Below are 24,429 nucleotides of genomic sequence, written 5' to 3'. Positions count from 1 at the left end.
ATAACCATACCAATTCACTTGGTATCCTTAATATTATCACCTAATCAAGTGCCGGTTAACCACACACGCTCCATTGATCTATGACAAACATTAAGTCACCCTTCGTGGTCCTTACTAGTCCAAGTTAGTGTGCTGGTTAACCACACACGCTCCACCAACGACTTGGTAAGGTACAAAGTGTGAATTCCATGGGCTAGCACCAAATTCACATTTTTCCTAAAGTAACTAACATTGGGAATTATTAAGATTTTAGTTACTTAGTATTTATCATTAATACTTTTAATGAAGGGAGAATTTAAAGTCATTGTCCTACCCGTTCGGCTAACGACCCTCCACCAGTCAAGCAGCGGTGGGTGAGAGTATACACCCATTAAGTCGCTATTTTATAGGCAACAACCTTATACCCACCTTATAGACCGGTTTCGTGAATGAGACCTACTAACGGTAAAACGACTTGTTCTTATACATATATATAATAATTAACCATTAATGTTATAAATAGTATAAGTGTTGAATTTTAACTCTTTAGAATTCTAAGGGCTAACTTGGAATTAAAGTATTCATAAGTGAAAACTTTTCAAATTCCAAAACTTGAGGGCAAGTTTTGAAACTATTCAAAACTAATTAATTCCATAACTTATGTGTTTAAAGTAGTTTTAATCCAAAAAACTCTTCAAGTTCCATAACTTATGGAAGACTTTAAACTAATAAAAGAATTAACTTTTCTTTATTTTTATAACTTATGGAATTAATTAAGGTTACACTTTTACTCTTTAATGAAGTGACTCTTGAACTTCCATAACTTGAGGACAAGTTATGGAGTCATAAAAAAAAATTCAATGACACAAGACTCTTCATTTTGTAACCATTACCAACTTTTATGAGTTTTATGAGTCTTTAATGTGACTCTTCATGTAACTTGAGGACAAGTTACACAAACACATTTTATACTCAACTCTTAGATTAAAATGGATTGAAAACAACTATTTCAATTAACTTTTCTATTAATCTAAGCAACTCATAAGAACAAGATAATTCAAATCAAACTTTCTCATGTAATTAGTCTAAACCTTAAACTAATACAAAACATGAATCTATTGACAATTATCTTTGAAAATGGATTAGCATGAACATTACCACATTAAAAAAAACAAGTTTATAAGTTCAAAAACAACTTAGGGTATTGTTCCTAGTCCATTTCTAGCCAAAAACCTCGAAAATATGTTGTCTGGGGGTCCAACTTGTCGAGTGCATGAACCGACTCGGCGAGTTGGATCGTTTTGATCAATTTTTAGGCATGGACTCGCCGAGTATGATGATCAAGCAGCAACACTTTCGATTTTTAAGCAGTTTTGCAGGTATAACAAGAAAACAAGCCTAGGCTCTGATACCACTGTTGGGTTTTGAGCATTCTAACACTCCTAAGTGTACATGCAACCCTAAATACCTTGGATCTATGTTTTCTCTATTATACATGCAAACAAGAACATCCAAGGTATTATCCTAATCTAGCATACAAAACAATGAGTGTAACAAGATAGAATACATACCTCTTTGATGTAGAAAGTCTTCATGAAGCTTGAGTGCCTAGCCCCAATAGTGTGGAAGCCTCAAATGGAATCACAGTTATCAAAACACTTAGAATAACTTGAGAAAGTTCTACACTTCATGAAATCGGCTAGCCCTTTGTTACTCTCTCTAGTGGCCGATTTTTGTCAAGAATAATATCTTTATATAGTGTTACAATTAGGGTAAATCCTTAATTGCCATGGCTTTCCATTTCCTTGGATCCACGGGTTCAAATACACCATGGAGCATCCATGGACCATCCTATGGGTTTTAGCCCAACTTGATTATCCATGGAGCATTAGCCCACTATATAAGTATGGATGATTTACACAATCAACCCATATATTTAATTAGTCTTCTTTTGATCACTTAATTAATCCTAGATTAACTCTTGATCAATATTAATTAAATAATCTTATTATTCTTATTAATATACTAGAACTTATAATATATTAATAACCATAAGTGTCTTATTTCTCTCATTATAGTCTATCCAAGTGCATGATGGTATGCAACCCAAATGGATCATGCCGGGTCGGGTCAAGTCTTACCAATTATAGTTATGGACTTAGACATTAATCCAACAAAAACCCTCGAAGTCAAAAGACAAAGCTTATTATTATAAGAGTTGAGTTGGGCGCTATCCGGGTGATCGTCGATAGGTTAACCCAATCTGCCCATTTCTTGCCAATACAGATCATGAGACTCCGTGAAGTATCAGTAACTACCATCTCAGACCGAGATAACATGATTACATCAAGACTTTGACAGTCATTCCAGAAGGCTATGGGAACATAGCTAAATATGAGCATTGTTTGCTACTCTCAACCACTAGCCAAAGCGAACGAACTATTCAACCACTCAGATTCATGCTATAAGTCTAGGTGCTCGAGTTCAGCAAGTCATGGGATACCCGATTCCCCATGATTGGATTCCCCTACAATAACAGTTATCGCACGAGCGTCAAGATTGCTCGTTTCGAAGCTCTTTATAGTCATAAATGCAGATCACTCGCCAGTACTCTCGTGAGACCAGAAACCATTTGCGAAACAACAGGGAAGATAATCCAAATCAAAGCCTGACTTCAAGCATCGCGAGACCGACAGAAGAGCTACTCTGGCAAGCGGCATAAGCCAATAGGATGTCAAAGTCGGGGATCGCAGGTCATTAAATGAATCTCCTTGGAAAGGAATGATTCTCCTTAGAAAACGAGCAAACTAAACCCACGAGACGTCGGACTGTTCGAGATTCTTGCTCGGATTATTCCAAGGACTTATAGTCTGCAGCTACCTGTAGAACTCGGAAACGTACACCCTGTGCTCAGCGTCTCAGATCTGAAAAAGTTCCTATCAGGCAAAACTCTTATCATTCCTTTGTGAGCGATCGAAATAAACAAGAATCTCATGTTCGTCGAAGAACCAGTCAATGTATTGGATAAGGAAGTAAAGCGTACAAAACAAAGCCGCATTCCGATTGTGAAGGATCAACGGAATGCAAAACGTAGGTCGAAACTCACAAGTGAATGTAAAGACTAGATTAAGCAGAAGTACCCTCACCTATTCTCTCATTCATGAACCTATCTTTCGAAAGAATTTCGGAACGAAATTCCCTCTAACGGGGGGATGATGTCACAACTTGCAATTTTGCTAGGAAATTCTACGCTCATGCAATCGTTCACCTAGGGTAATAACTTGTACTCTAAGTGAATACTATACTCTATTCTCATCCACATATATTTCATAAGCTCAAATAAGAGTTGAAAACCCTAGACATCCCGATTCAAGTTCACTATGGACTAGGATTCTCTTATTGGGCCTAATGGACCAATAAACCTTCAACTTGAATATCTTGGGACTAGAAACCCTAATTGGGCTCTAAATAGACCACATTCATAAAACTTTAGCATTTTGGGCCATGTGGGCCTAAAATAATCCATCTTATCTCTAATGAGCCTTATTGGGCCATAAAAGATTTCATTTGCCCCAATGGGCCGAAAATTTATTTTTGGGCTTCATAATTTCGAGTAAGGACCAAGATAAGGCCCAAACTCCTCCATGATTACTCCATTTCGGCCCAAGTGTGTAAAAATAAATAAATATCTTAACAAGGAGGACCAAACTAATCTAAACATGACACCTCATTATTGTATGGAGGATAACCAAGTCTAATACACATCATGTATCTATGTATTTCCCATGTTTCCATGCAAAAAAATATCTCCTTTCTCTCTCCCTTCTTAATCTCGGCCTAAGGCCATTCTCCCTCACCAAAAATCATTCATGTTTCCTTTCACTCCCAAAAACCTCAAGAACTCCTCCATTTTCTCTAAAAACCCGTGAGTGGGTGTGTGTGCACAAGAAAGTTCATCAAACTCACATGCTAGGTAAGTTACTTCACCCTCAAGTTGTATAAATTCATCTATGATCAAATCCTCCTAGAAACATCACAAATCTCTTGATTATCCTACTAGAAACATCATAGTTTTGAGGATCCTCTCAAGAAGCAAGCTAGGCCGAAATCTCTCACTTTCTTCATCCAAAAACGAACCATCAACTCCAAGGTGAGCTTCATACCCCCTATTTTCTGTTTTTATGAGTTTTGTGGGGGGAGGGGGGGGGGGGGGAATATAAGTGAAAGTGTAGATCTATATATGTTTTGTATGCCTTGTATGATTTCTATGCTTATATGTGTGTTTTTGTGTGTTATAATGTTGGATCTAGCCTTAAAACCCCTAAAAACCGAGATATACTTTATGATTAATGATACTAGCATCAAGTATATTTCTACATACAAAGTGTTCCAAGAAAAATAGCTAAATGGCTTAATAACATTTTATTTGGACTAAAAACTCAATTTTTGGACATAAAATGATAAAAATATAAAGTTAAAGGGCCCAAAATGTCATATCACGAATTATTATGGATGAGGAGTGTCAAAACAGTTTCAATGAAATATTTTCTGAAAATATACTCATTTGGAGGATTAAAAATATAAATTTCAAGCTTAATGGGCTAAAAATGACAATTTCGGCCCAATAGGGCCCATTATGCGAAATTTTCTGTTTTGGAGGGCCAAAACTGTGTTTTTCTATAAAACAGTGGACTACTAAGGTTCCAAGTACTTTTCAAAGGTTTAAAATGCTTTTCCAATTTAAAAAGGACCAAAGTTGCAAAAAATTTCCAATTTGGGCCAAAATTGTAAAAACTGCGAAAAAGAGGGGCTATAACCGAGAAAACTGCAATTTCAGGGACTTAAACTATTTTCAATGAAAAATATGCTGAAAAATATTAATTTCAATAATTTTTGGTGTAAAATGTCAAGAAAAATGATTTAAGGACCAAACCGGAAAAATTATTTAATTAGAGGGTTGAAAAGAGTAAATTTTACAAACAACGAGGGGCTGAAAACAGAAAACTTTCAAGGCTAATTCAATGCACGCAACTTGATCAAATATTGGAACTGCGACTACCTACGTAATACCATACACAACAATACCAAAAATCGTTGTTAAACGAATTGATTCGGTCTCGAATCAATAACAATCCGAAAATACTAACACGACAATAACTCGATTCATACACGAAAACATTTGGTAATTCAATATACACGTGAGAGTGCACAGACGTCTACGCACCATCTTTGGACCCCAAAGTGTAAAATCTTGTTTGTTGGGCCTAGCTAGCCCAATGACCTGATCTTAAGGCCCGAAGACTTCTACCTTACAAGTTGTTGGGTCTTACATGATTTGACACAGCGTAAAAGGACTTTCAATGGCTTATATACTATTGGTCCCCAAGGGTCCTATGGTATTGCTAGTAAAGTCGGTATTTTATGCGAGGCGGGTCAAGGACCCCTCGTACCTTTTTTTTTTATCCCCAACCGGTTAATGGAGTCATCGTGGTCTTCGTGCCCTTTTTCTCTTCGGATGTGGGACTACAAGAAGTCAGGGCGGTTGGATAACGTGATTAGTACGAACGACGCCTACGAGATTGTTAGTATAGTTATAAACGGGTCGTTTGTGTAACGCGTGTTTATAGCAATTAATCATGCGCAAAAATAATCCGACGTCGCTTGGACTTAATGACTTCGCGCGCTGCAATGGTTTTATTTTAACTTCATGGAATCCAAGGAATTAGGAAAACATCGGGTTTTCCTAGGGTTTTTCAATACACACGATTTTCAAAACGTACACAATTTTGATGAACATTTTTCTTACAACTATAGAAACAAACAAGCATACCTATGGATCTTCACAAATGTTTTCAAAAGCTCTTTTCAGAAAATATCGGATTTTCTGGTGGTTTTCAAAACGATACAAAACATTGTTTTTCAAATACCGCTTATGAACTCACCAACATTTCATATGTTGACGTTTTTCAAAATACTTGTATTCTCAGGTAACAGATAAAGTGAAGGAAGAATTGTACTCAATGATGTTTTGCTGTGTGTTAATTAGTATCGAACAATCTACTTTTGAGAATGTAATGTTTTGAGACAATGTAATGGATGTAAACACTATCAGTTGTAATATTCAAATGTTGGTGACGAATGATGTTATGTTTCATGTATATTCATTGTGATGGTATTCAATTGAGTCACAACAGCTCCCGGACGTTTCCGCCGTCTGGTTCGGGGGTGTGACACAGATGCTCCGGACACGAATACGTATAAAAGCATCCATCAATGTCAGCAATCCATCTCATCCCAGCGATCAGATCCTGCGTCCCATCAAACTCGGGTGGCTTCGTGTTGCTGAACTCCTGGAACAACAACGAGTCACCTCCCTGAGGTCTGGCAGCAACCACAGCTATTGTAGCTGCAGCGGCTGCGGCCTCAGTTACCGCGGCGTACCGCTCATCAAAAGTCTCCAACAACGTGGTCTTGATAGACCCAAACATCTCCGGAATCTCGGTCCTGATTGTCGCAGCCACCTCATCGTGGATCATCTGACGAAGCTCCCCGTCACTCACACCGCTCGTCCCAGGTATGTGGCGTGTTCCAACCATGATGCCTCTGAAATACAACATAAAAATGTCAGAGACTCGATCGAGCATACTCGCACTCGATAACGCAACCCTACTCGGCCTCCGATACCCAAAGGATTCTTACTTGGGTTGCCCACTGATCCGGTGTCTTCAGTAGTACGGGCCCTATACTACTGATTACACTACATCAGCATTCACCCCAAGCCCTCCTCCTTGGATCCCGGAACGCGAGTACTCTACTCTCACTATGCATTGACTACCTACTCGCTCTCAAAGCATCTCATAGCAGTAGGATTCCCCTAGACTAAGGCATCACAAATCAGGCCACTATTGTCCTAATATGAATACCTAGTCTACTCTAGCATTCATAACATATCATAGCATATCTCATAACACATATTGTAAGGGTATTTTTGGGGATTTTACCGTTCGGACGCTGGCTGACCGTACACACTGCTCCTTCTTTGGTTATCTCAAAACCTCTTATAAAATTTTATGATTTTTATCATTGGGAATTTTTTTTCTCAAATCCTCGGTTTGAGTTCAGTTACGCCCGAAGGTGCTCTCGAATCCCTCAAACCAAGGCTCTAATACCAACTTGTAACAACGTGAATTTTCAAAACAAAATTTTCATTTCTTAAAATATGTTTTCATCCAAATCAAGCCATAAAAATCCAATGTATCATAATCATAATACAAACATATCAAATCTCAAGATCATAAAATAAATCTTCCGTCAGTGTGTACAGATCACGCCAACGCCTTCCCACGGTCCTCGCTAGTACATGAAACACATAACACAACAACCGTAAGCATAATTGCTTAGTGAGTTCCCCAAAATACTACTTACACACATACGCCTTTCCAGGTCATGACCTTCCGGTCCATGTGTCTCAGGGGACTTCCGTCCCGACCCGGTAAACCTTCCGGTCCTACCCGCGTCGACCTTCCGGTCCACATCACAATGCCTTCCGGCCCATAACATAATGCCTTCCGACCCATAACATAATGCCTTCCGGCCCATATCAAGCATATCATACATAGCACATACAAACGGTTAACTTAATCACATACAATGCATACATCTTATAACATATCCGACCTTCCGGTCACACATAGATACCCTTCTGGGTACTGTATAGTGAGAAGACTCACCTCGCAGGAAGTCTAGTATCTCACGTGCTCGGTATCTCTGAATTTCGAAACGAAGACCCAACCCCGCCTATTCACAACAAAATATCATTCTAATTAATATAGGCTTCCAAGACTAAGCTACACCCTTTTCATTATCCCACAGAGGGGTAAGACCATTTCACCTCTCCTTGACTCAAAAGTCCACATGTTGACCAAAACCCTAGAAGTCAACAAAAGTCAACAGCAAGCAGTACGCGGGGCGTACGTTGATGAACTACAATCGGGGGTCTCAACCCCTTACGCTGCGCGTACTGAGAGTTACGCCCAGCGTAAGTCTCAGTTTCAGCCATTCCATGGATTTTGGTCTTAAACGGTTAAGACACTCCTTCAACTTCCAGATCTGGCTCTCCTTAAGCCTCTTATTCCATAAAGTCAGAACCTTTAAGCCTTGGCATGGTTGTAAAGGTTCCTACACCCTCTAACACCTTTCCTTTCTCCTCCAAAGATCTAGATCTCATGCATGGCTCAATATTTACGTCCAAGATTATATTTTTATGAACATACAACTCAAATAGTCCTGGAATATGATAGATCTAGGCCAATGGAGATCACTTGCTCATAAAGTCTCCATCTTGGGACCAAAAACCCTAGAAATTGGTCCAATAAGCACACCATAAGAACTACAAGGCAAGATCTGAACTTTTTACCTTAGGAAGAAGCTCCAACCTTTGTTGTCCTCGGATCTACACTTGTCCACCAACTTCTAGCCTCCATAATGGACTCCTCTTCTCTTTTGCTACCTTGAAATAATACCTTGAAGCTTAGAACACTCACACCCAAGCTAAAAACGAAAGAAAAGCTCTCTTAGGGTTTCTTTTTGAAGGATGGTGGCTGAGGGACAAGGCCATCTCATTCCTTTTATAGCCCTCAAGTCACATTAGGGTTTTGGGTTTGGACCGGTTACGCCCGGCGTAACCTTAGGTACGCCCAACGTACCCGGGTGACAACGCGTTTCAATTAAGCGCACGAGTACGCGCAGCGTACTCGCTCAACTCAAAAGGCCAAAATGACATTTATGAAAAGATGAAGGGTTAAATGGTTGTAACTGAATTTCGGGCTGTTACACTATCCAAAAGTTATTATAAACTACTAAACGCTTTTCTTCGGCTTGTTCCTGAGTTCCACTTAAGGAGAGAAATGGGAGGATACGGAGGGAAAGTGAGGGATGTCCAAGGAAAATCGTGTTCCCGAGTTTCATTAATGGAAGGAAAGTGAGGGGAGGTGAAAAATTTTAGAGTCATATTTTCCTTCCAAATTGGACGAATTTGGGAAGAAATTGAGAAGATTTTTTTTTTCCTCCTAACTCTGGAACTAGGGGTGTAAACGAGCCGAGCCGAGCCCGAGCCTGACAAAGCTCGAGCTCGGCTCGTTTAATTTGAGGAAGCTCGAGCTCGAGCTCGAGCTCGATTCGAGCCTTAAAATGAAGCTCGAGCTTGGCTCATGAATAATTTAGTGGGCTCGCGAGCCTAATCGAGCCTAAACGAGCCTCTATGTGTGTGTGCATATATATATATATATATATATATATATATATATATATATATATGTGTGTGTGTGTGTGTGTGTGTATGTATGTATGTATGTGTGTGTGTGTGTATATATATATATATATATATATATATATATATATATATATATATATATATATATATATATATATATATATATATATATATATATATATATATATATATATATATATATAGAGGCTCGTTTAAGCTCGTTTAGGCTCGCGAGCCCATTAATTGAAGCTCGGCTCGAGCTCATTTAATAAACGAGCCTCATATTTAGGCTCGAGCTCGGCTCGGGCTCGTTTAATTCGATCTCGAGTCGAGCTTTTAACGAGTCGATCCCGAGTAGCTCACGAGTAGCTCGGCTCACTTACACCCCTATCTGACAACTAAAAATTTTCACTTCCTTAATTCGTAGATTTTCTTTCACCTCCATTTATTTTTGTCAAAATTTTCACCTCCCTTTCCTTCCCTTTCGAATTTATATAAAAACTCGGGAAAAAGGCGAAAAATCAATCACAGATCTCCAGGATTCGGAGCTCACTAACAATGGATTCCCTGTAAGTCAAATGTGTATGAACTCTTCTCTCTCCATTTCAATTTCATTTCAGTCTCTCGAATTTCGCTTGTTTTAGGTGTGTGTTTTCTTCTCAAAGATGTTTGTTTTGATACGGCCGCTAGTTTCACCTAATTTAAACCTAGTTTTATGCTATACATATGTTTCTTTATACTTCTTCTTACGAATTCACATATATTCTGAGCGATGAACGCTGCGAGGACATCAGTTATTATACATTACACCGGAAACAAAAACTAGGTTGTATCCTTTGATAAGATGGGGTGATTTTGCTGTGGAAATCCAAATACGTATTATAATCTTTTCGTTTATTCTTGTTGAATCCTTTTCTTTTCTAATTAGTACTTCGCGAGTCGTAATTCACTGTTCACTAGATGGATGCATGTTTGGGGACTTCGATTTTATCGCTTCGAAACAGAATTCGAGCATTTTAATGAGCTTTGATCTTGATTTCATATTTCGAAGTTAGAAGCTCCAAACACCAATTCTCATAAACGACTTGTGTGAAATTAGGGTTTATTTTTGGGTTTCGTGATGTTAAATCGGAGTCCTTATTTCTGTATTTATTGGTTCCCGCATATGTTTCTTCATTTATGCCCTGACACCAGGAAGTTAAGAAGCTATGGTTTCTTTGTGTAAGTTATAATTATTTTCTGTTGTCCAGTTTACATGTGATTGGCAATGAAGAGGAGTGTGCCATTTGCTTTGGATTTTATATGGTGTTTATATATATATATTTTTTAATACATATTTAAGAAATTTATTAAGTTATTTTCTAAATAAACAGTTGAATTCAATAAAAAATAAAACAGAAGGGTAAAATGGTCATTTTAATAATTCAGCACAACAATTCAGATGTCCCAACCAAACAAAACAGCATGTTAAAAATTCAGACCCTCTTAGAAATACAAATCTCTTAAAAATTCAGATCCTTAGCCATATAAAGATTTATATGTTATTAGCTGCATATTCTTTGAATGTGTTGTTTTGGTTTAGTATTCATACATGATACATGTATCTTAATGCTAAATTGCTAATCACTTAATACTTTTAAAAATAATTAAAGTGGTAACAATAAATTCTTATACAATGCAGTCCTTACTTACTGTGCACTGAATGACTTTCTGGCATTGTTTAAGTAACAGGTAAGCTGATTCAATGATGGAGCGACAAAGGGACAGAGATGAAGATGATAAATATAAGAGAAGAAGAGATGATGATAGATACAGGAGTGAAAGAGACAGTCAAGATAGGAGGAGGCTCCTCAACAATAAGAGTGATGAAGAAGATGCAAATGATAGGAGGAGAAGAGATAAGAGGCGTGGTGATGATAGGAGGAGGAGAAGTGATGGATGGAGTGACAATGAAGATAAAAATGATAAAAGGAGAGACAAAAAGAAAGATAAAGGTAGGGATGAGGAAGATGATAATGACAGGAGAAGAGGAAGGAGTGATGATGATGAAGATAGGAGGAAAAGAGGTAGGAGCAAGGACATAAGGAGTGATGATGAAGATGGAAATGATAAGAACAACAGAAACAAGAATGCAGACAAGAAAAGAAGTGATGAAGAAGTTGGTGAAATCAGAAAAAAGAATGAGGACATAAGTGATGAAGAAGATGGTGAGATCAGGAAAAGTGGTAGAAAAGGGAAGTATGATGATACGAGTGATAAAGAAAGTGGTGAAATCAGGAAGAGAGGGAGAAAGGGTAAGGATAGAAGGAGTGATGATGAAGATGATAAATATAAAAGGAGAAGGAATAGGAACAAAGATGAAAAGAATGATGATGAAGATGACAGGAGACAAGATTATAAAAGGGACAGAAAGAGGAATGGTGATCATAAAGATAGAAGAAGAACTGATGATGATGATGTGTCAAAGCATAAAGGGGATGAAGAAAAACCTGATGAAGGCCCAAGATTCCAAAAGCTAGCTGATTTGCAAGAAAGCATGACTAATTTAGGAAAGAGTGGAGGGGTGTATATTCCACCATTCAAGTTGGCTCGTATGATGAGTGAATTCCAAGATAAAAGCAGTATGGAATATCAAAGAATGACATGGGATGCATTAAGGAAGAGTATAAATGGTTTGGTCAACAAGGTCAACGCCACAAACATCAAAAACATCATCCCAGAGCTGTTTGCTGAAAATCTGATAAGAGGAAGAGGACTGTTTTGTCGATCATGCATGAAGTCTCAAATGGCATCTCCTGGTTTTACAGACGTTTTTGCAGCTCTGGTTGCTGTTGTAAACACCAAATTCCCTGAAGTTGGTGACCTTCTGCTCAGAAGGATTATCTTGCAGCTTCAAAGGGCATATAAGAGAAATGACAAGGTGTGAATTGTTTCATCTATCTGACATCTTTTATGAGATATAGTTAATACTGACACCAGGTGTTTTCACAGCCTCAATTACTTGCTGCTGTTAAGTTTATAGCTCATTTGGTCAACCAACAGGTAGTTCATGAGCTTATTGCTCTTGAACTACTCACAACTCTACTGGAGAATCCAACTGATGATAGTGTGGAGGTTGCTGTTGGTTTTGTTACAGAATGTGGATCAATTCTTCAGGATCTATCTCCCCGAGGCTTACATGGTGAGTATTAATATATATATATATATATATATATATATATATATATATATATATATATATATTTTTAATCTTATTTGTCTTCTAAAAGTAGAAGCATATTGTTCTTTTCATCTGTCATTGTTGACATTATTTAACATATTCAACACTCTTTGTACTAAATTATTCAGGAATCTTTGAGCGATTTCGTGGGATTCTTCATGAGGGAGAGATAGACAAAAGGGTGCAGTTCTTGATTGAAGGTCTGTTTGCATTAAGAAAGGCCAAGTTTCAGGTTAAAATCTTATCATGTCTTGTTACTATTTACAAATTACAATCAATATACAATATTTTTAATCTCCAACCATGTTATGTTTACTTTACTACACACAGGGGCATCCAGCTGTACGTCCAGAGTTGGATCTTGTTGAGCTGGAAGATCAGTTGACACATGAAGTATCCCTTCTAGATAAAATCGATCCGGAAATTGCCCTAGGTACATAAATTATTATTTTTTATTTAAAAATGAAATTTCTGTTATGAATGTTTGGGTATAAACAGTATTTGTTGTGCATAGATATATTCAAGATGGATCCTGACTTCATTGAGAATGAAAAGAAGTATGAAGACCTGAAGAGAACAATTCTTGGCGACGAATCTTCAGAAGAAGAAGAAGGTGGTGGGGAGGATTCAGATGATGATGATGATGAAGATGAATCTTCAGAAGAAGAAGAAGATGAAGAGCAAATGAGAATCAGAGATGAAACAGAAACAAATCTTGTCAATCTTCGAAGAACAATCTACCTAACAATCATGTCAAGTGTTGACTTTGAAGAAGCCGGTCATAAACTCCTCAAAATCAAACTCGAACCCGGACAGGAGGTAAGAAGAATGGAATCATTCATTCCATTCCATTCCGAATTCGATACAATTAAACTAAAAGTCTAAGTTATGGTTTTCACAGATGGAGCTATGCATAATGCTACTGGAATGCTGTAGTCAGGAGAGAACATATCTTCGATACTATGGTCTTTTAGGTCAAAGGTTTTGCATGATCAACAAAGTCTATCAAGAAAATTTTGAAAAATGTTTTGTTCAGCAATACTCCATGATCCACCGCCTCGAGACCAACAAACTCCGGAATGTCGCGAAGTTCTTCGCGCATCTCCTCGGGACCGACGCCTTGCCTTGGCATGTCTTGGCTTACATCCGTCTCACTGAAGAAGACACCACTTCCTCTTCTAGAATCTTCATCAAGATCCTCTTCCAGGTATTTTTACTTTTACTTTTTTCTTTTTAATTAAGTTTATAAAAAAATTACCTTTTTACCCTTTTCCTTACAGGAGCTGTCTGAGCATCTTGGGATTCGGCTGTTGAACGAGCGGTTGAGTGAGCCGGTGATGCAAGAGGATTTTGAGTCCATTTTCCCGAGAGATAATCCCAAGAACACAAGGTTTTCAATCAATTTTTTTACTTCCATTGGGCTTGGTGGGATTACCGAGAATTTGAGGGAGTATCTCAAGAACATGCCTCGTCTTATTATGCAACAAAAGCCTGCGTTGGAATCGGATTCCGGTTCCGGTTCTGATTCTGATTCCGGTTCTGATTCTAGTTCGGGGTCTGAGTCGGAGAGTGAGAGTGAGAGTGATCATAAGAGCAGCAAGCGCCGAAAGAAACGTTAGCATGTTTATGTGGAGAAGAAAATGAATATCTGGTTTTTGGTATCTTGTAAGATGTTGATGACTAGTTGTTTTTGGAGGTTTGTTTTATTTGATTGTAACGTTATATGATTTTCAGCAAACTGGATCTCAATGTGTAAAATCTGTAATGGTTTTGTGATTTTGTTTTTAAAGAATTTTTTTTTTATGGGATGTTTGAGAGATCAATTTTCAGAAAGCTTAAAAGAACATGGAAAATTTGTTGAGGTTCATACATGGATCAACACAACTCACAACCTAATGAGATGTTAAAACTAAAGCTTCCGATGCTATCCATCAACAAAATATTTATGCAATCAATAAATATTGCAACATGCGATGTAAAGATTATAAGTTGTATAATGTCATTTAATATATGTTATTTGTATTAACTAATTATGTGGTAGCAAGTTTAGTAAAAGTGCATTGGTATTTTAGATTTTTTCTTAATATTTCAGGAATTTTAGCCTATGTTGTTTTGTGGGTGATAATGCTAAAACTGATTTAATTAAAATAAACAGATAAACTATTTAGCGAGGAGTTGAATAGGATTGTAAAAAAAGTAAAATGAAATTATTGTTATTGTTAAATTTATGTTTATGCTGTTGATATATTTTGCATGAGGATTTAGGGGTCGTTTGGTTCGCTGTAATCCGTTGGAATTGGAAGTATGTTTGGTTAAAGTTTTAAGAAGGAATTGGATTCCTAAATGAGTTCAACTTTCCTTGCATTGAAGGAAACTAAATTTCATCTAAAAGATAAGAGAATTAAAATTCCTTCAAGTGAGAATGTTAAAGATTTCTATATTACCCGTTTCGGCTTTAACATTAAATATGAAAACCCTCTGTCACTACTCGTAACCACCTTCACCAACACTAACCACCACCTCCGCTACCACCCACTACCATCGCCACCACCACTAACCACCACCAATGATGTCGTCGCCACCACAACCACCACTAACCATAACCTTCGTCGCCACTTCCATTACCACCCCACTACTATCGTTGCTACCACCAACACTATCATCACCACCACCACTTCTATTTCCACCACCATCACCACCTTCGCCGCCACCTGCGCCCTCCACCACCACCACCGCTTCTACCACTACCACCTACCCCCACAACCACCGCCCACTGCCACAACCACCACTACCTCTACCATCACCACTAGCACCGTTAGGGACTGAATAAAAACGGTTTTTACAAAACGATTGGTTCAATCGGTTTTTTTTTAAAACCATTTTTCGGTTATATGTATTTAATAAAGATGATATACGTATTTTAAATAAAATGAAATATGTATGTTAAATAAGATGAAATACGTATTTGAGAATTAGCGACCCAAAAGAACTTATATATATTTTTTATGTAATGAGTAGTATTAATTATTATTATTTCAAAATCATAAAATAATATATTTTACGAAAACATATTTTTTATACGAAAATGTATATTTTAAAGACATAAAAAATATATTTTACATAAAATAAATACATAAAAATTGTTTGTAAAAATATATTTTTTTATAATACGACTAAAATACATTTTGTTTTATTAAAAAAAAATTAGGTAAAAAAATGTTTTTTAATTTATTTATTATTTAAATATTAACGGTTTCATTATTATATATATTAGCTTTAGGAACAAATAACCAACTGAGCATTCAGCTCAACTGGTTAAGGCTTTGGTGATAAAGGAAGTTGGAGGTCGTGAGTTTGAACCTATCCTCTTTCTTTCAGCAAATTAATTCATTTTTTCAAAGAATTTTCAAAAATGGTCCCTGTGGTTTATTAAATGTCACGAATTCAGTCCCTTTATACTTGAAAAGACGAAAATGCCCTTACAGATTCAGTCCCTAACGGCGTTTTACTAACGGTGTTAGCAAAAAGGGCCAACTTTGCAAATTTTACAAACCACAAGGACCATTTGCATCAAAAAAAATTAGCAGGGACTACCTTTGTGACTTTTGGCAAACCACAGGGATATTTTTGTAATTTTGTCTAATTTGAATTAACAGCCTTTACAAGGTTTGACTTAGATCCATGTAGCATTTTTCTTTAATCCATACCATCTTATTTGACTTCTTTCTTATTGTCTGCAATTTCAAAGGCTGTTTTTAATCAATCAATTGATTACTCTTTCAACTCATCTTCTTGTGTTTCAACAAACATATCTGGGTATCCATGTTGGGATTTGATGCATTGTAAAACAAATAAAGAAAACATATAATGAAATCGAAACAAACTTTCAAAAGTTTTAACCCCAATAAGCAGCCTAGTGGTGATCACTTGGGGTTAAACACCTACAAATGAGTGGATTTAATATTAGAATCCTACGATCTTCAACTTTGGGTGACTTATAGTTAATAAAACTACTTACTATCTTTTGAAACTCTTGCGTATACAAAAGAAGGTTTTAGATTATTCACATAATTATGCCACTACAAAGTTAATAAAAAAATATTATAGACTTAATTTATAAAGACCTTTCTCTCTCCTTTTTTGTTTATCTCTTGAATGCATAAACTTTACACTTAGTTATTTTACTTAATATAAATGTTTCTATAAAATATGTTAAAAATAACATGTTACACATGTGCAAAGTACTCAACTTTTTACAAATTATACTTTTAAGATAAAAGTTATTTTGCGAAACATGTAGTTTTTGCAAATCAAATTTCTGCAAAAAAAGAAAAAAAAAAGGATGGTGTTCTATCACCAAGTGACTGCCGGTTTAAGTAACTATCACATTGACCAAGCATATAATTAAGATGAACACTCGATAACATAACTTGATACCCGGTTTAAGTAACATAACTGGAAAAAAAATATGAAATTTAACATTTTGCAAAATGATTTATGAATTATGCTTATTTTGCAAAATGAAACTAGTGTGAGATATATATGTGAATTCCTTGATATATGAAACAAAATAAATGATTTAAAAAAAAAAAAACAAAAATGAAAATGTTAGAGATGGTTTGATCTTTTCAAATTCAAAATTTATGTTTGGTTTTTTTGGTAAGGTTTCGGGTCTTTTTTACAATTTTAGTTTTTTGCTTTCTCGCAGACTCTGTTAACCGTCAATAAGTTTGATATGAAAATATGCTATAATAGTTTCTAAAGATATTTATGTTGTATATTAAAGTTTAAACATTAAACATGATATTGAGAGTTTGTTAATGATAGAACCTTACAACCAAACAATTTTTTTCCATGAAAACAAGAAACAATACCGACAAATTGATGGTTTAGTAATTTCAAAAATATAAAGCCGAAAATTTCAGTTTGTTTTTTATTTTAATCAAAATTGAAACATTTTCATTACCTAGTAGTTAACAAACTATGATCTATGGAAATTATGTTGTATTAAAAAAACATGTTTTTTTAAGGATGGTTCTTGAAGAAAAATAATTACCAATGATTTTTCTGAAATTTATTAGAAATCTTAATGGTTTATTTGAAAAAACAAAAATAAAACAATGAATTTTTAGATAAAAGCTTGAAAATTCAATGATTTTTTTTCAAAAGCCGGGTTAGTAAAGATCCAGAAGGTTTGATCGGGTCACCATTTAAGTTTCCCCTTTTCTCTTCACGACACGCACACACATACACATACACTCCCTCTCTCTCTCTCTCTCTCTCTCTCTCTCTCTCTACAATGGAGCTTTGAATTGGATGTAACGGTACTAAAAATTACAGCGACAAATTTCCAGGATTCGGAGCTCACTGACAAAGGATTCCCTGTAAGTCAAATGTGTATGAACTCTTCTCTCTCCATTTCAATTTCATTTCACTCTCTCGAATTTCGCTTGTTTTAGGTGTGTGTTTTCTTCTCAAAGATGTTTGTTTTGATACGGCCGCTAGTTCCACCTAATTTAAACCTAGTTTTATGCTATACATCTGTTTCTTTATACTTCTTCTTACGAATTTACATATATTCTGAGCGATGAACGCTGCGAGGACATCAGTTATTATACATTACACCGGAAACAAAAACTCGGTTGTAATCTTTGAAAAGATGGAGTGATTTTGCTGTGGAAATCCAAATACGTATGATAATCTTTTCGTTTATTCTTGTTGAATCCTTTTCTTTTTTCTTTTCTAACTTCGCGAGTCGTAATTCACTGTTCACTAGATGGATGCATGTTTGGGGACTTCGATTTTATCGCTTCGAAACAGAATTCGAGCATTTTAGTGAGCTTTGATTCTGATTTCATATTTCGAAGTTAAATGCTCCAAACACCAATTCTCAGAAACGACTTGTGTGAAATTAGGGTTTATTTTTGGGTTTCGTGATGTTAAATCGGAGTCCTTATTTCTGTATTTATTGGTTCCCGCATATGTTTCTTCATTTATGCCCTGACACCAGGAAGTTAAGAAGCCATGGTTTCTTTGTGTAAGTTATAATTATTTTCTGTTGTCCAGCTTACATGTGATTGGCAATGAAGAGGAGTGTGCCTTATGCTCTAGATATTTCATCGGATGATGATGATGATGATGATAAACCTTCTCCATCCAATGGAATCAAAAATGTTTCTATTACCAAGCGCCCAAAAATCGAGCCTACACTTATCAATCCAATTCCTGCCAAAAAAGTAATAACCGAAGGTAATTTCTGTTCTCTGAAAACTTATAAGCTGATATGTCATGTCATATCATGTATGTTTTTGATGGATGCAGAATTACTGAGAAAAAGTGCAAAAATGTATCAAGAATACATGAAGGAGATTCCGATTCCGGCACAACATCGGTCAATCATTCCATTCAAGTCATGGACGGGATTAGCCAATTCCATGAAACAGATGTACCAGCAACCACTCCATTACTTGACCAACATTCGAATGAAAGAATGGGATGAAATGAGAGATGGTGATCCTCTGCGATTGGACTCCATGATTCATCCATGTAAAGCTGAAACAAACATCTGGCTCATTGAAGAAGTTCATAGGCTGACATCATCCCATCAGTTTATTGCTAAATTATGGATAGCTGATCCTATGTACTACACTTTTATTGATTCCGTTTTACCCCAGTTATGACACTCTCTAGACTCTCTAGCTTCTTAGTTTGCAGATTTACTTTAGAATCAATCTATGATGATGATGATGATGATGATGATGTTAGACTTTGCTTTTAAGAAATCTGTTTATGGTTGCCCATTTTTGTGTTTTACAGTAACATGATGGTTGATTCTGGTTTCAAAAAATTTTATATGATGTTACAAGACTTGTATACGTAACGTTTGCAAATTGCAATTGCATATCATATTGTAGAAATTGTGTTTAATTGTATAAAAACGTTTTCATCATTTTTTGAACAAGATTTGAAAGATCCTTTTACAATCTTTATCGTCTTTATACCTGGGTTTATTGGTTTCGATATTTTGATCACTTTTTTCAGCCAAACAAAAAAGAAACAAAAAAAACATTTTTAGCGGATAGAACCTTGAAAAACAAAAACTTAGGTCGGTGCTTCGGTTGAGATTGTTGAAAGAAACACATTACTGTTTGTTATTTCCTCTTAATTTTTAAGAGTTGTACCTTATCAAAAATTCAACAAATATTTTTTTCTTCTTCCTTTCTATTTCACACACCCACCTCCCTTTTTTCTCTTACTCCTCTCAGACCTCATAAAAATTTAAATCTTAAAAATTTATGTCAGATTTTAAAAATTAAGATTTTATGGATTCCCTAAAGTCTTATCCAAAAAAATGTCAAATGTTGCATCTATTATGTAAACAGAAAATGTTGTTCACATTTTAAAAAAACATTAAAAAAAACCGCAATAGATGAAAACTTATAACCCGGTTAAAACGAAAAGTTAGACAAGTGTTTTGGTTTAGGTATTATCCAAAAACTGGTCAAAATATTGTGTCATTTACACAATTAAACCCAAAAATTAAAACACATCTCTGAAGATAAACAGCCTTTCACTAATTTCTACACCAGGGAATATAAATGCTAATAGAATATGAATTCACAAGTAGTAAACATTACATCAAATTGCGTCTCATAAGTCATCATGGCATATAAAAAATATAATATATATGTATTGTAGTATCAAGGGAGAATCTCCCGGATTTGACAAAAAAAATATTATTGATTTTTATACTAGGTTGTTTTCCTCGGTAGAACAAAAACATCAACATGAGGACAGAACAGACAACAAATTGACATCTCAACTCTGCTACCTAAGGAAGCTTGTATATAATAATAACATATCATATCATACCATATAGAACACAAGTGCATAAAGAGAATAAGAAGGAAAAAAATAAAACAGCAGCAGAGCTTTCATGAGAGGTGTCCAGTAGTCTGAAGCAGCTGTTTGTTTTTTTTTTTTTTTTTTTTTAAGAAATTAATACTTTCAATATCTTCTTCATATACACAACCAGTGACCATAAAGCTAGCCCAGCCGATACGTAAAGTAAACCAACACCACTTGCTCCCAGAAACCCTACCTCCGTAAAACTGCATTTTTTTTTAGAAAAAAGAAATAATAATTTATTATTTTTTCATAAAACACCATTGTTTTAAAAAAGTACTATTAGAAAGTAAGCAACAGAAACAAAACGTGTCAGTTGTTTAACTTCTTATACTGCTTTTTTTTATTTAATACAATGTCGTTTTTTGTTGGAAAATAAATAAATGAAGAAATAGTTTGTTGCCTATTTATGACACTAACCCTTTATTTAAATATTAAAATATATTTTTATAAATGATTTATATACAAACCTGGGATCTCTAATTATGAGAAGAATGGTTAATGAAGTCATCTGTGTCGCTGTTTTCCATTTCCCCAAATTATTTACAGCAACAGCCTGAACATTATTCATTATTTTCCAGGATATTAGGAATAACAATAATAATAATAATAATAAATTAATTAGTTAATTAATTAAATATACCTCAGAAAGTTTACTACCCTGAGAAGCAGCCCATTCTCTAACTGCAGACATCGTTATCTGCAGTAGTAAATAAATAAAAGATCAAATGTAAAAAGTCAAATGCAAACAACCAAAGTTTATATAAACGTGAATTACATGATGGAAATGATTTATTTATATGCCTAATGAAGAATATATTATATATATAGTGGAAGAAATTAAAAAAAATTGGCATCTCATATTAATACATGTGCCATGTGCTAAAGTGGCAGTAGACATACGAATAATAGCCTAACCCGTAATTCCTTTAATATGCTAAAAGCCTCATCAATTAATTCAAAGAAAAGACAGAAGCAAGATATATGTTTCATATTCCAGTTTGGCAGCTTTGCCATTTTTATGTTTGGTAGCTTTCAGATAATGTTCAAATATCACATTTTCTAGTCAACATCTTCATTATTATTAAAATTGTGAGAAAATTTAATAGTGTATATCACTTCAAGGTTAGAAGCCTCTAGAAGAAGAAGGAACAATATGATTTCAAAAAAAAATACCTCTCTACCAATTACTGCAATTGATGGCACAGTTAATAACCAAGGCAATTCTCCAAGCATAGAAGCTTCCGGAGGTTTTGTACATAACAACACCAAGGTAGTAGCCACCATAAGCTGCACCAAATAATATTAAACAATCAAAACAAGATAAGATGACTGAAAGAGAAAAAAAAAAAAAAGAACAAAAGATACTACTTTATTGAAAGGGAACAACAAAGAAAATGAATATAGATTTTTTAAGTTGAAAGATACAATTGAGTAAAAAAGGAAGTACCTTATCAGCCACAGGGTCTAAAAATGCACCAAAGGCAGTTCCTAAGTTCATCTAAAATGAATCGAAGGAGAGAAATTAATTTACAGACAGAAGTTTGTTGGATCTTTCTCTAATATTTAAAAGAAAAATGCATACTTTTCGTGCAAGATATCCATCAAGCCAATCTGTAATTGCTGCAGCAATGAAGATGCCTGTGGTGGCAGTTGTCCCCAGCCGACTATTCATATAAAAAGCTATGAAATTCAAAAGGGGCATGTTAGTATCATCAAACTGTAGTGTGCAATACATGCAACAGGGATAATTGAATCATCCACCATAATGAACAAAATTCTAGATGTGAATTCATGTCAGTTTCAATGATAAGAGCAGGGAAAGCAGCTATAAGGAAGTCACAAACTCACAGTATGCATCCATATGAAGATTAGGTGCAGAAGGTAGCTTCTTCTGACATTCATAAGTTTCATTGATTAGCATGTCTAATAAACAACAACTCAAAGAAACCATTACCAAATGCTGCAGCTTAAACCATTTTCATCTTATACATTAAGCTGTTACAGCATTTTCATTTATGTGTAGAAAACAGGGAGAAACAGAAAAGTGGCTTCCCTAAGCAAGCACGATAGGTTCTCTAGAGTCTAGATATATAGTTCATATCACAAATTGGATCCAAATGGCATAAAACTAGAGTAAAAAAATCCAAGTACAGACTACATACATTATGAAATCTTAGCAGCATGTGAAATTAAATTTCACAATATATCGTGCTTGAATCAAGCCAAAAGGAGCCTAAAAGAACAAATGTGTAGAAACAAATCAATTACTTAACGTATGAATCTTAAAAGAAACCAAAAGATCTCCATCCAGTTCGCCTCATTTCCTCGCATCTATGACATTTTCCGTATCCATGAATTTATCTAATTGCATATATCAAACAACGTTCACAACTTGTCCACAATTATATGAAACATCTTAAAATCCATCGATCTTTGAGCAGAAATTGTGATGTTCTGCAATGTTAAAATTCATAAACATTCAGAGATAGGTGAGGGAGGACGTACTGCAAACGATAACAGGAATCGCCGCAACGCGTCCGATTGTTAAGATCGTAGGCAACGTGAGCAATTTAGTCGACGGATTCTGTTTAGACGGCGCCGATTTTAGGTGGCGGTGGTTGTCCGACGACAATGTAGACGTGACACCGGAGCCGCGGTCGTTCTCCGTTGCCCGTTTGTCATCTCTGTTATCATTGTTTACGGATCCCATACTCACTCTACCACCGTTAAATGCGTTTCCTCCTCCTTTATCTTTGGACGTATATCTCAAATTTTTCTGACCACGAAACCCTAGTCTGTTATTACTGTTATTATCGTTGCTATTATTATCGTGCGCTGGGGTCGCACAGGTTGTTGTCCTCCACCAGCTCGAGCACATCGGAGGTGGCGTCGTAGACCTCCCGGTGGCGATTGCGCGACCTAGCCACCAGTATTGACGCCGGTGGTGGAGGGGAATAGAAGATACGGTGGTGAGTTTGAGGAGGGTGAAGGGCATGGTGATGTGTGGGTGAGAGGGAAGATTAAATAGGATGCGCACCCGTCGCTTATGTTAGCACGAAATTTTTTCACGGGGCTTACGTTAGCAGTTTGGTGCTAATATCTCTCCTCCTGATTGAAGTCTCGAGTCTGCAAACACTCGTTCCCCGGCAAAGCATCTCTGTCACTCAAAGATCTCGTTTCTCTCTACACGATGTACCATCAACACAGCACCGGGTACAACTCTCAAAAGTATTTTCGTTTCTACTTTGCTTTAACTTTAATTTTACTAAAATAAACACACAAAAACAGGTGTAACTACAGTTTTGGTCCCTGTGGCATATACGATCTGTAGTTTTAGTACTAGTATTGAAAGTTTGACACTGGTGATCATTATGGTTGACAAATCCGTCGGTTTAGATCCTTGTCTCAGTTGCATATACGACTTGATTTTTTTAGAATTATGATTATTATTAAATAATAGGCCCCACCCTATACCACAACTACCACTTTTCTTTTCTAATTAACACCATCACTATCACAACGATATCCGACCAATCTAACCACTTTCTGCAATATTTGTCCAACCACACCACCCACCATCAGTTTTTGGTCAACCTCATTACCACCACCCACAGTTGTTCCTCGTTCTTAGTAGGAGGCAAGAGATATATAGTAGATCTAGTAGTTTCCGAGAGAGAGAGAGAGAGAGAGAGAGAGAGAGAGAGAGAGAGAGAGAGAGAGAGAGAGAGAGAGAGAGAGAGAGAGAGAGGCCACCATTCGGAAAGGTAGAGGATGCAATGGTAGGCGTATCTACCACCATAATGTAGAATTAGTGACGGTGACACACTTTTATCTAGTGAGGGATGCAATGGTAGAAGCAAGTATGGTAATGCAAGGAATGATGGTGATGTTGTTGTATTAAGGTGTCTAAGCTCATAACTAAATTGGTATCTTCTTCTAGTTGAAAGTAAAATCCTTTTTAGGTTGTCATCATAACTAGAACTTGATTAAAATGATATTTGTAAAGAGAGGATGATTTATTAGATTATTATATGATTAATAAACTAATTGA

At 35.9% G+C, this 24,429-nt stretch overlaps 3 protein-coding genes across 8 annotated transcripts; 2 read left to right on the top strand and 1 right to left on the bottom strand.

Annotated features, from left to right (window-relative positions):
• The first annotated feature begins 9,692 nt into the window (after positions 1-9,692).
• LOC145008655 (uncharacterized) lies at positions 9,693-14,273 on the top strand. 5 transcript variants are annotated; one of them, XM_078967249.1, is made up of 8 exons: positions 9,693-9,819; positions 10,982-12,170; positions 12,242-12,431; positions 12,599-12,702; positions 12,801-12,903; positions 12,985-13,289; positions 13,372-13,677; positions 13,751-14,273. In XM_078967249.1, exons 2-8 carry the CDS (start codon positions 10,995-10,997, stop codon positions 14,087-14,089), a joined length of 2,523 nt encoding a protein of 840 aa, XP_078823375.1. In that variant the 5' UTR covers positions 9,693-9,819; positions 10,982-10,994; the 3' UTR covers positions 14,090-14,273. The 5 variants fall into 5 exon arrangements, with proteins under 5 accessions (XP_078823375.1, XP_078823373.1, XP_078823376.1 ...); XM_078967247.1 differs by having other exon boundaries at positions 9,701-9,819; positions 10,976-12,170; XM_078967250.1 differs by having other exon boundaries at positions 9,705-9,832.
• Positions 14,274-17,715: 3,442 nt separating this feature from the next.
• On the top strand, positions 17,716-19,270 carry RDM1 (RNA-DIRECTED DNA METHYLATION 1). Of its 2 annotated transcripts, none has more exons than XM_078966621.1 (3): positions 17,716-17,854; positions 18,537-18,719; positions 18,792-19,270. In XM_078966621.1, exons 2-3 carry the CDS (start codon positions 18,554-18,556, stop codon positions 19,148-19,150), a joined length of 525 nt encoding a protein of 174 aa, XP_078822747.1. In that variant the 5' UTR covers positions 17,716-17,854; positions 18,537-18,553; the 3' UTR covers positions 19,151-19,270. The 2 variants fall into 2 exon arrangements, with proteins under 2 accessions (XP_078822747.1, XP_078822748.1); XM_078966622.1 differs by having other exon boundaries at positions 17,716-17,867.
• Positions 19,271-20,133: 863 nt separating this feature from the next.
• Positions 20,134-23,519, bottom strand: LOC145011411 (CDP-diacylglycerol--glycerol-3-phosphate 3-phosphatidyltransferase 2-like). Its single transcript, XM_078970126.1, has 7 exons — positions 22,884-23,519; positions 21,961-22,058; positions 21,826-21,876; positions 21,552-21,665; positions 21,019-21,075; positions 20,846-20,931; positions 20,134-20,581 (listed from the first exon to the last, which is right to left on the bottom strand). The coding sequence occupies exons 1-7, from the start codon at positions 23,371-23,373 to the stop codon at positions 20,461-20,463; spliced, it is 1,017 nt and encodes a 338-aa protein (XP_078826252.1). The 5' UTR covers positions 23,374-23,519; the 3' UTR covers positions 20,134-20,460.
• Positions 23,520-24,429: the final 910 nt, after the last annotated feature.

Source organism: Lactuca saligna, chromosome 8 (genome assembly GCF_052625555.1).
Source record: "Lactuca saligna cultivar CGN05327 chromosome 8, ASM5262555v1, whole genome shotgun sequence".
Classification (NCBI taxonomy): Eukaryota; Viridiplantae; Streptophyta; class Magnoliopsida; order Asterales; family Asteraceae; genus Lactuca; species Lactuca saligna.
The sequence above is the reverse complement of the archived record's forward strand: the minus strand, read 5'-3'. Positions and strand labels throughout refer to the sequence as shown.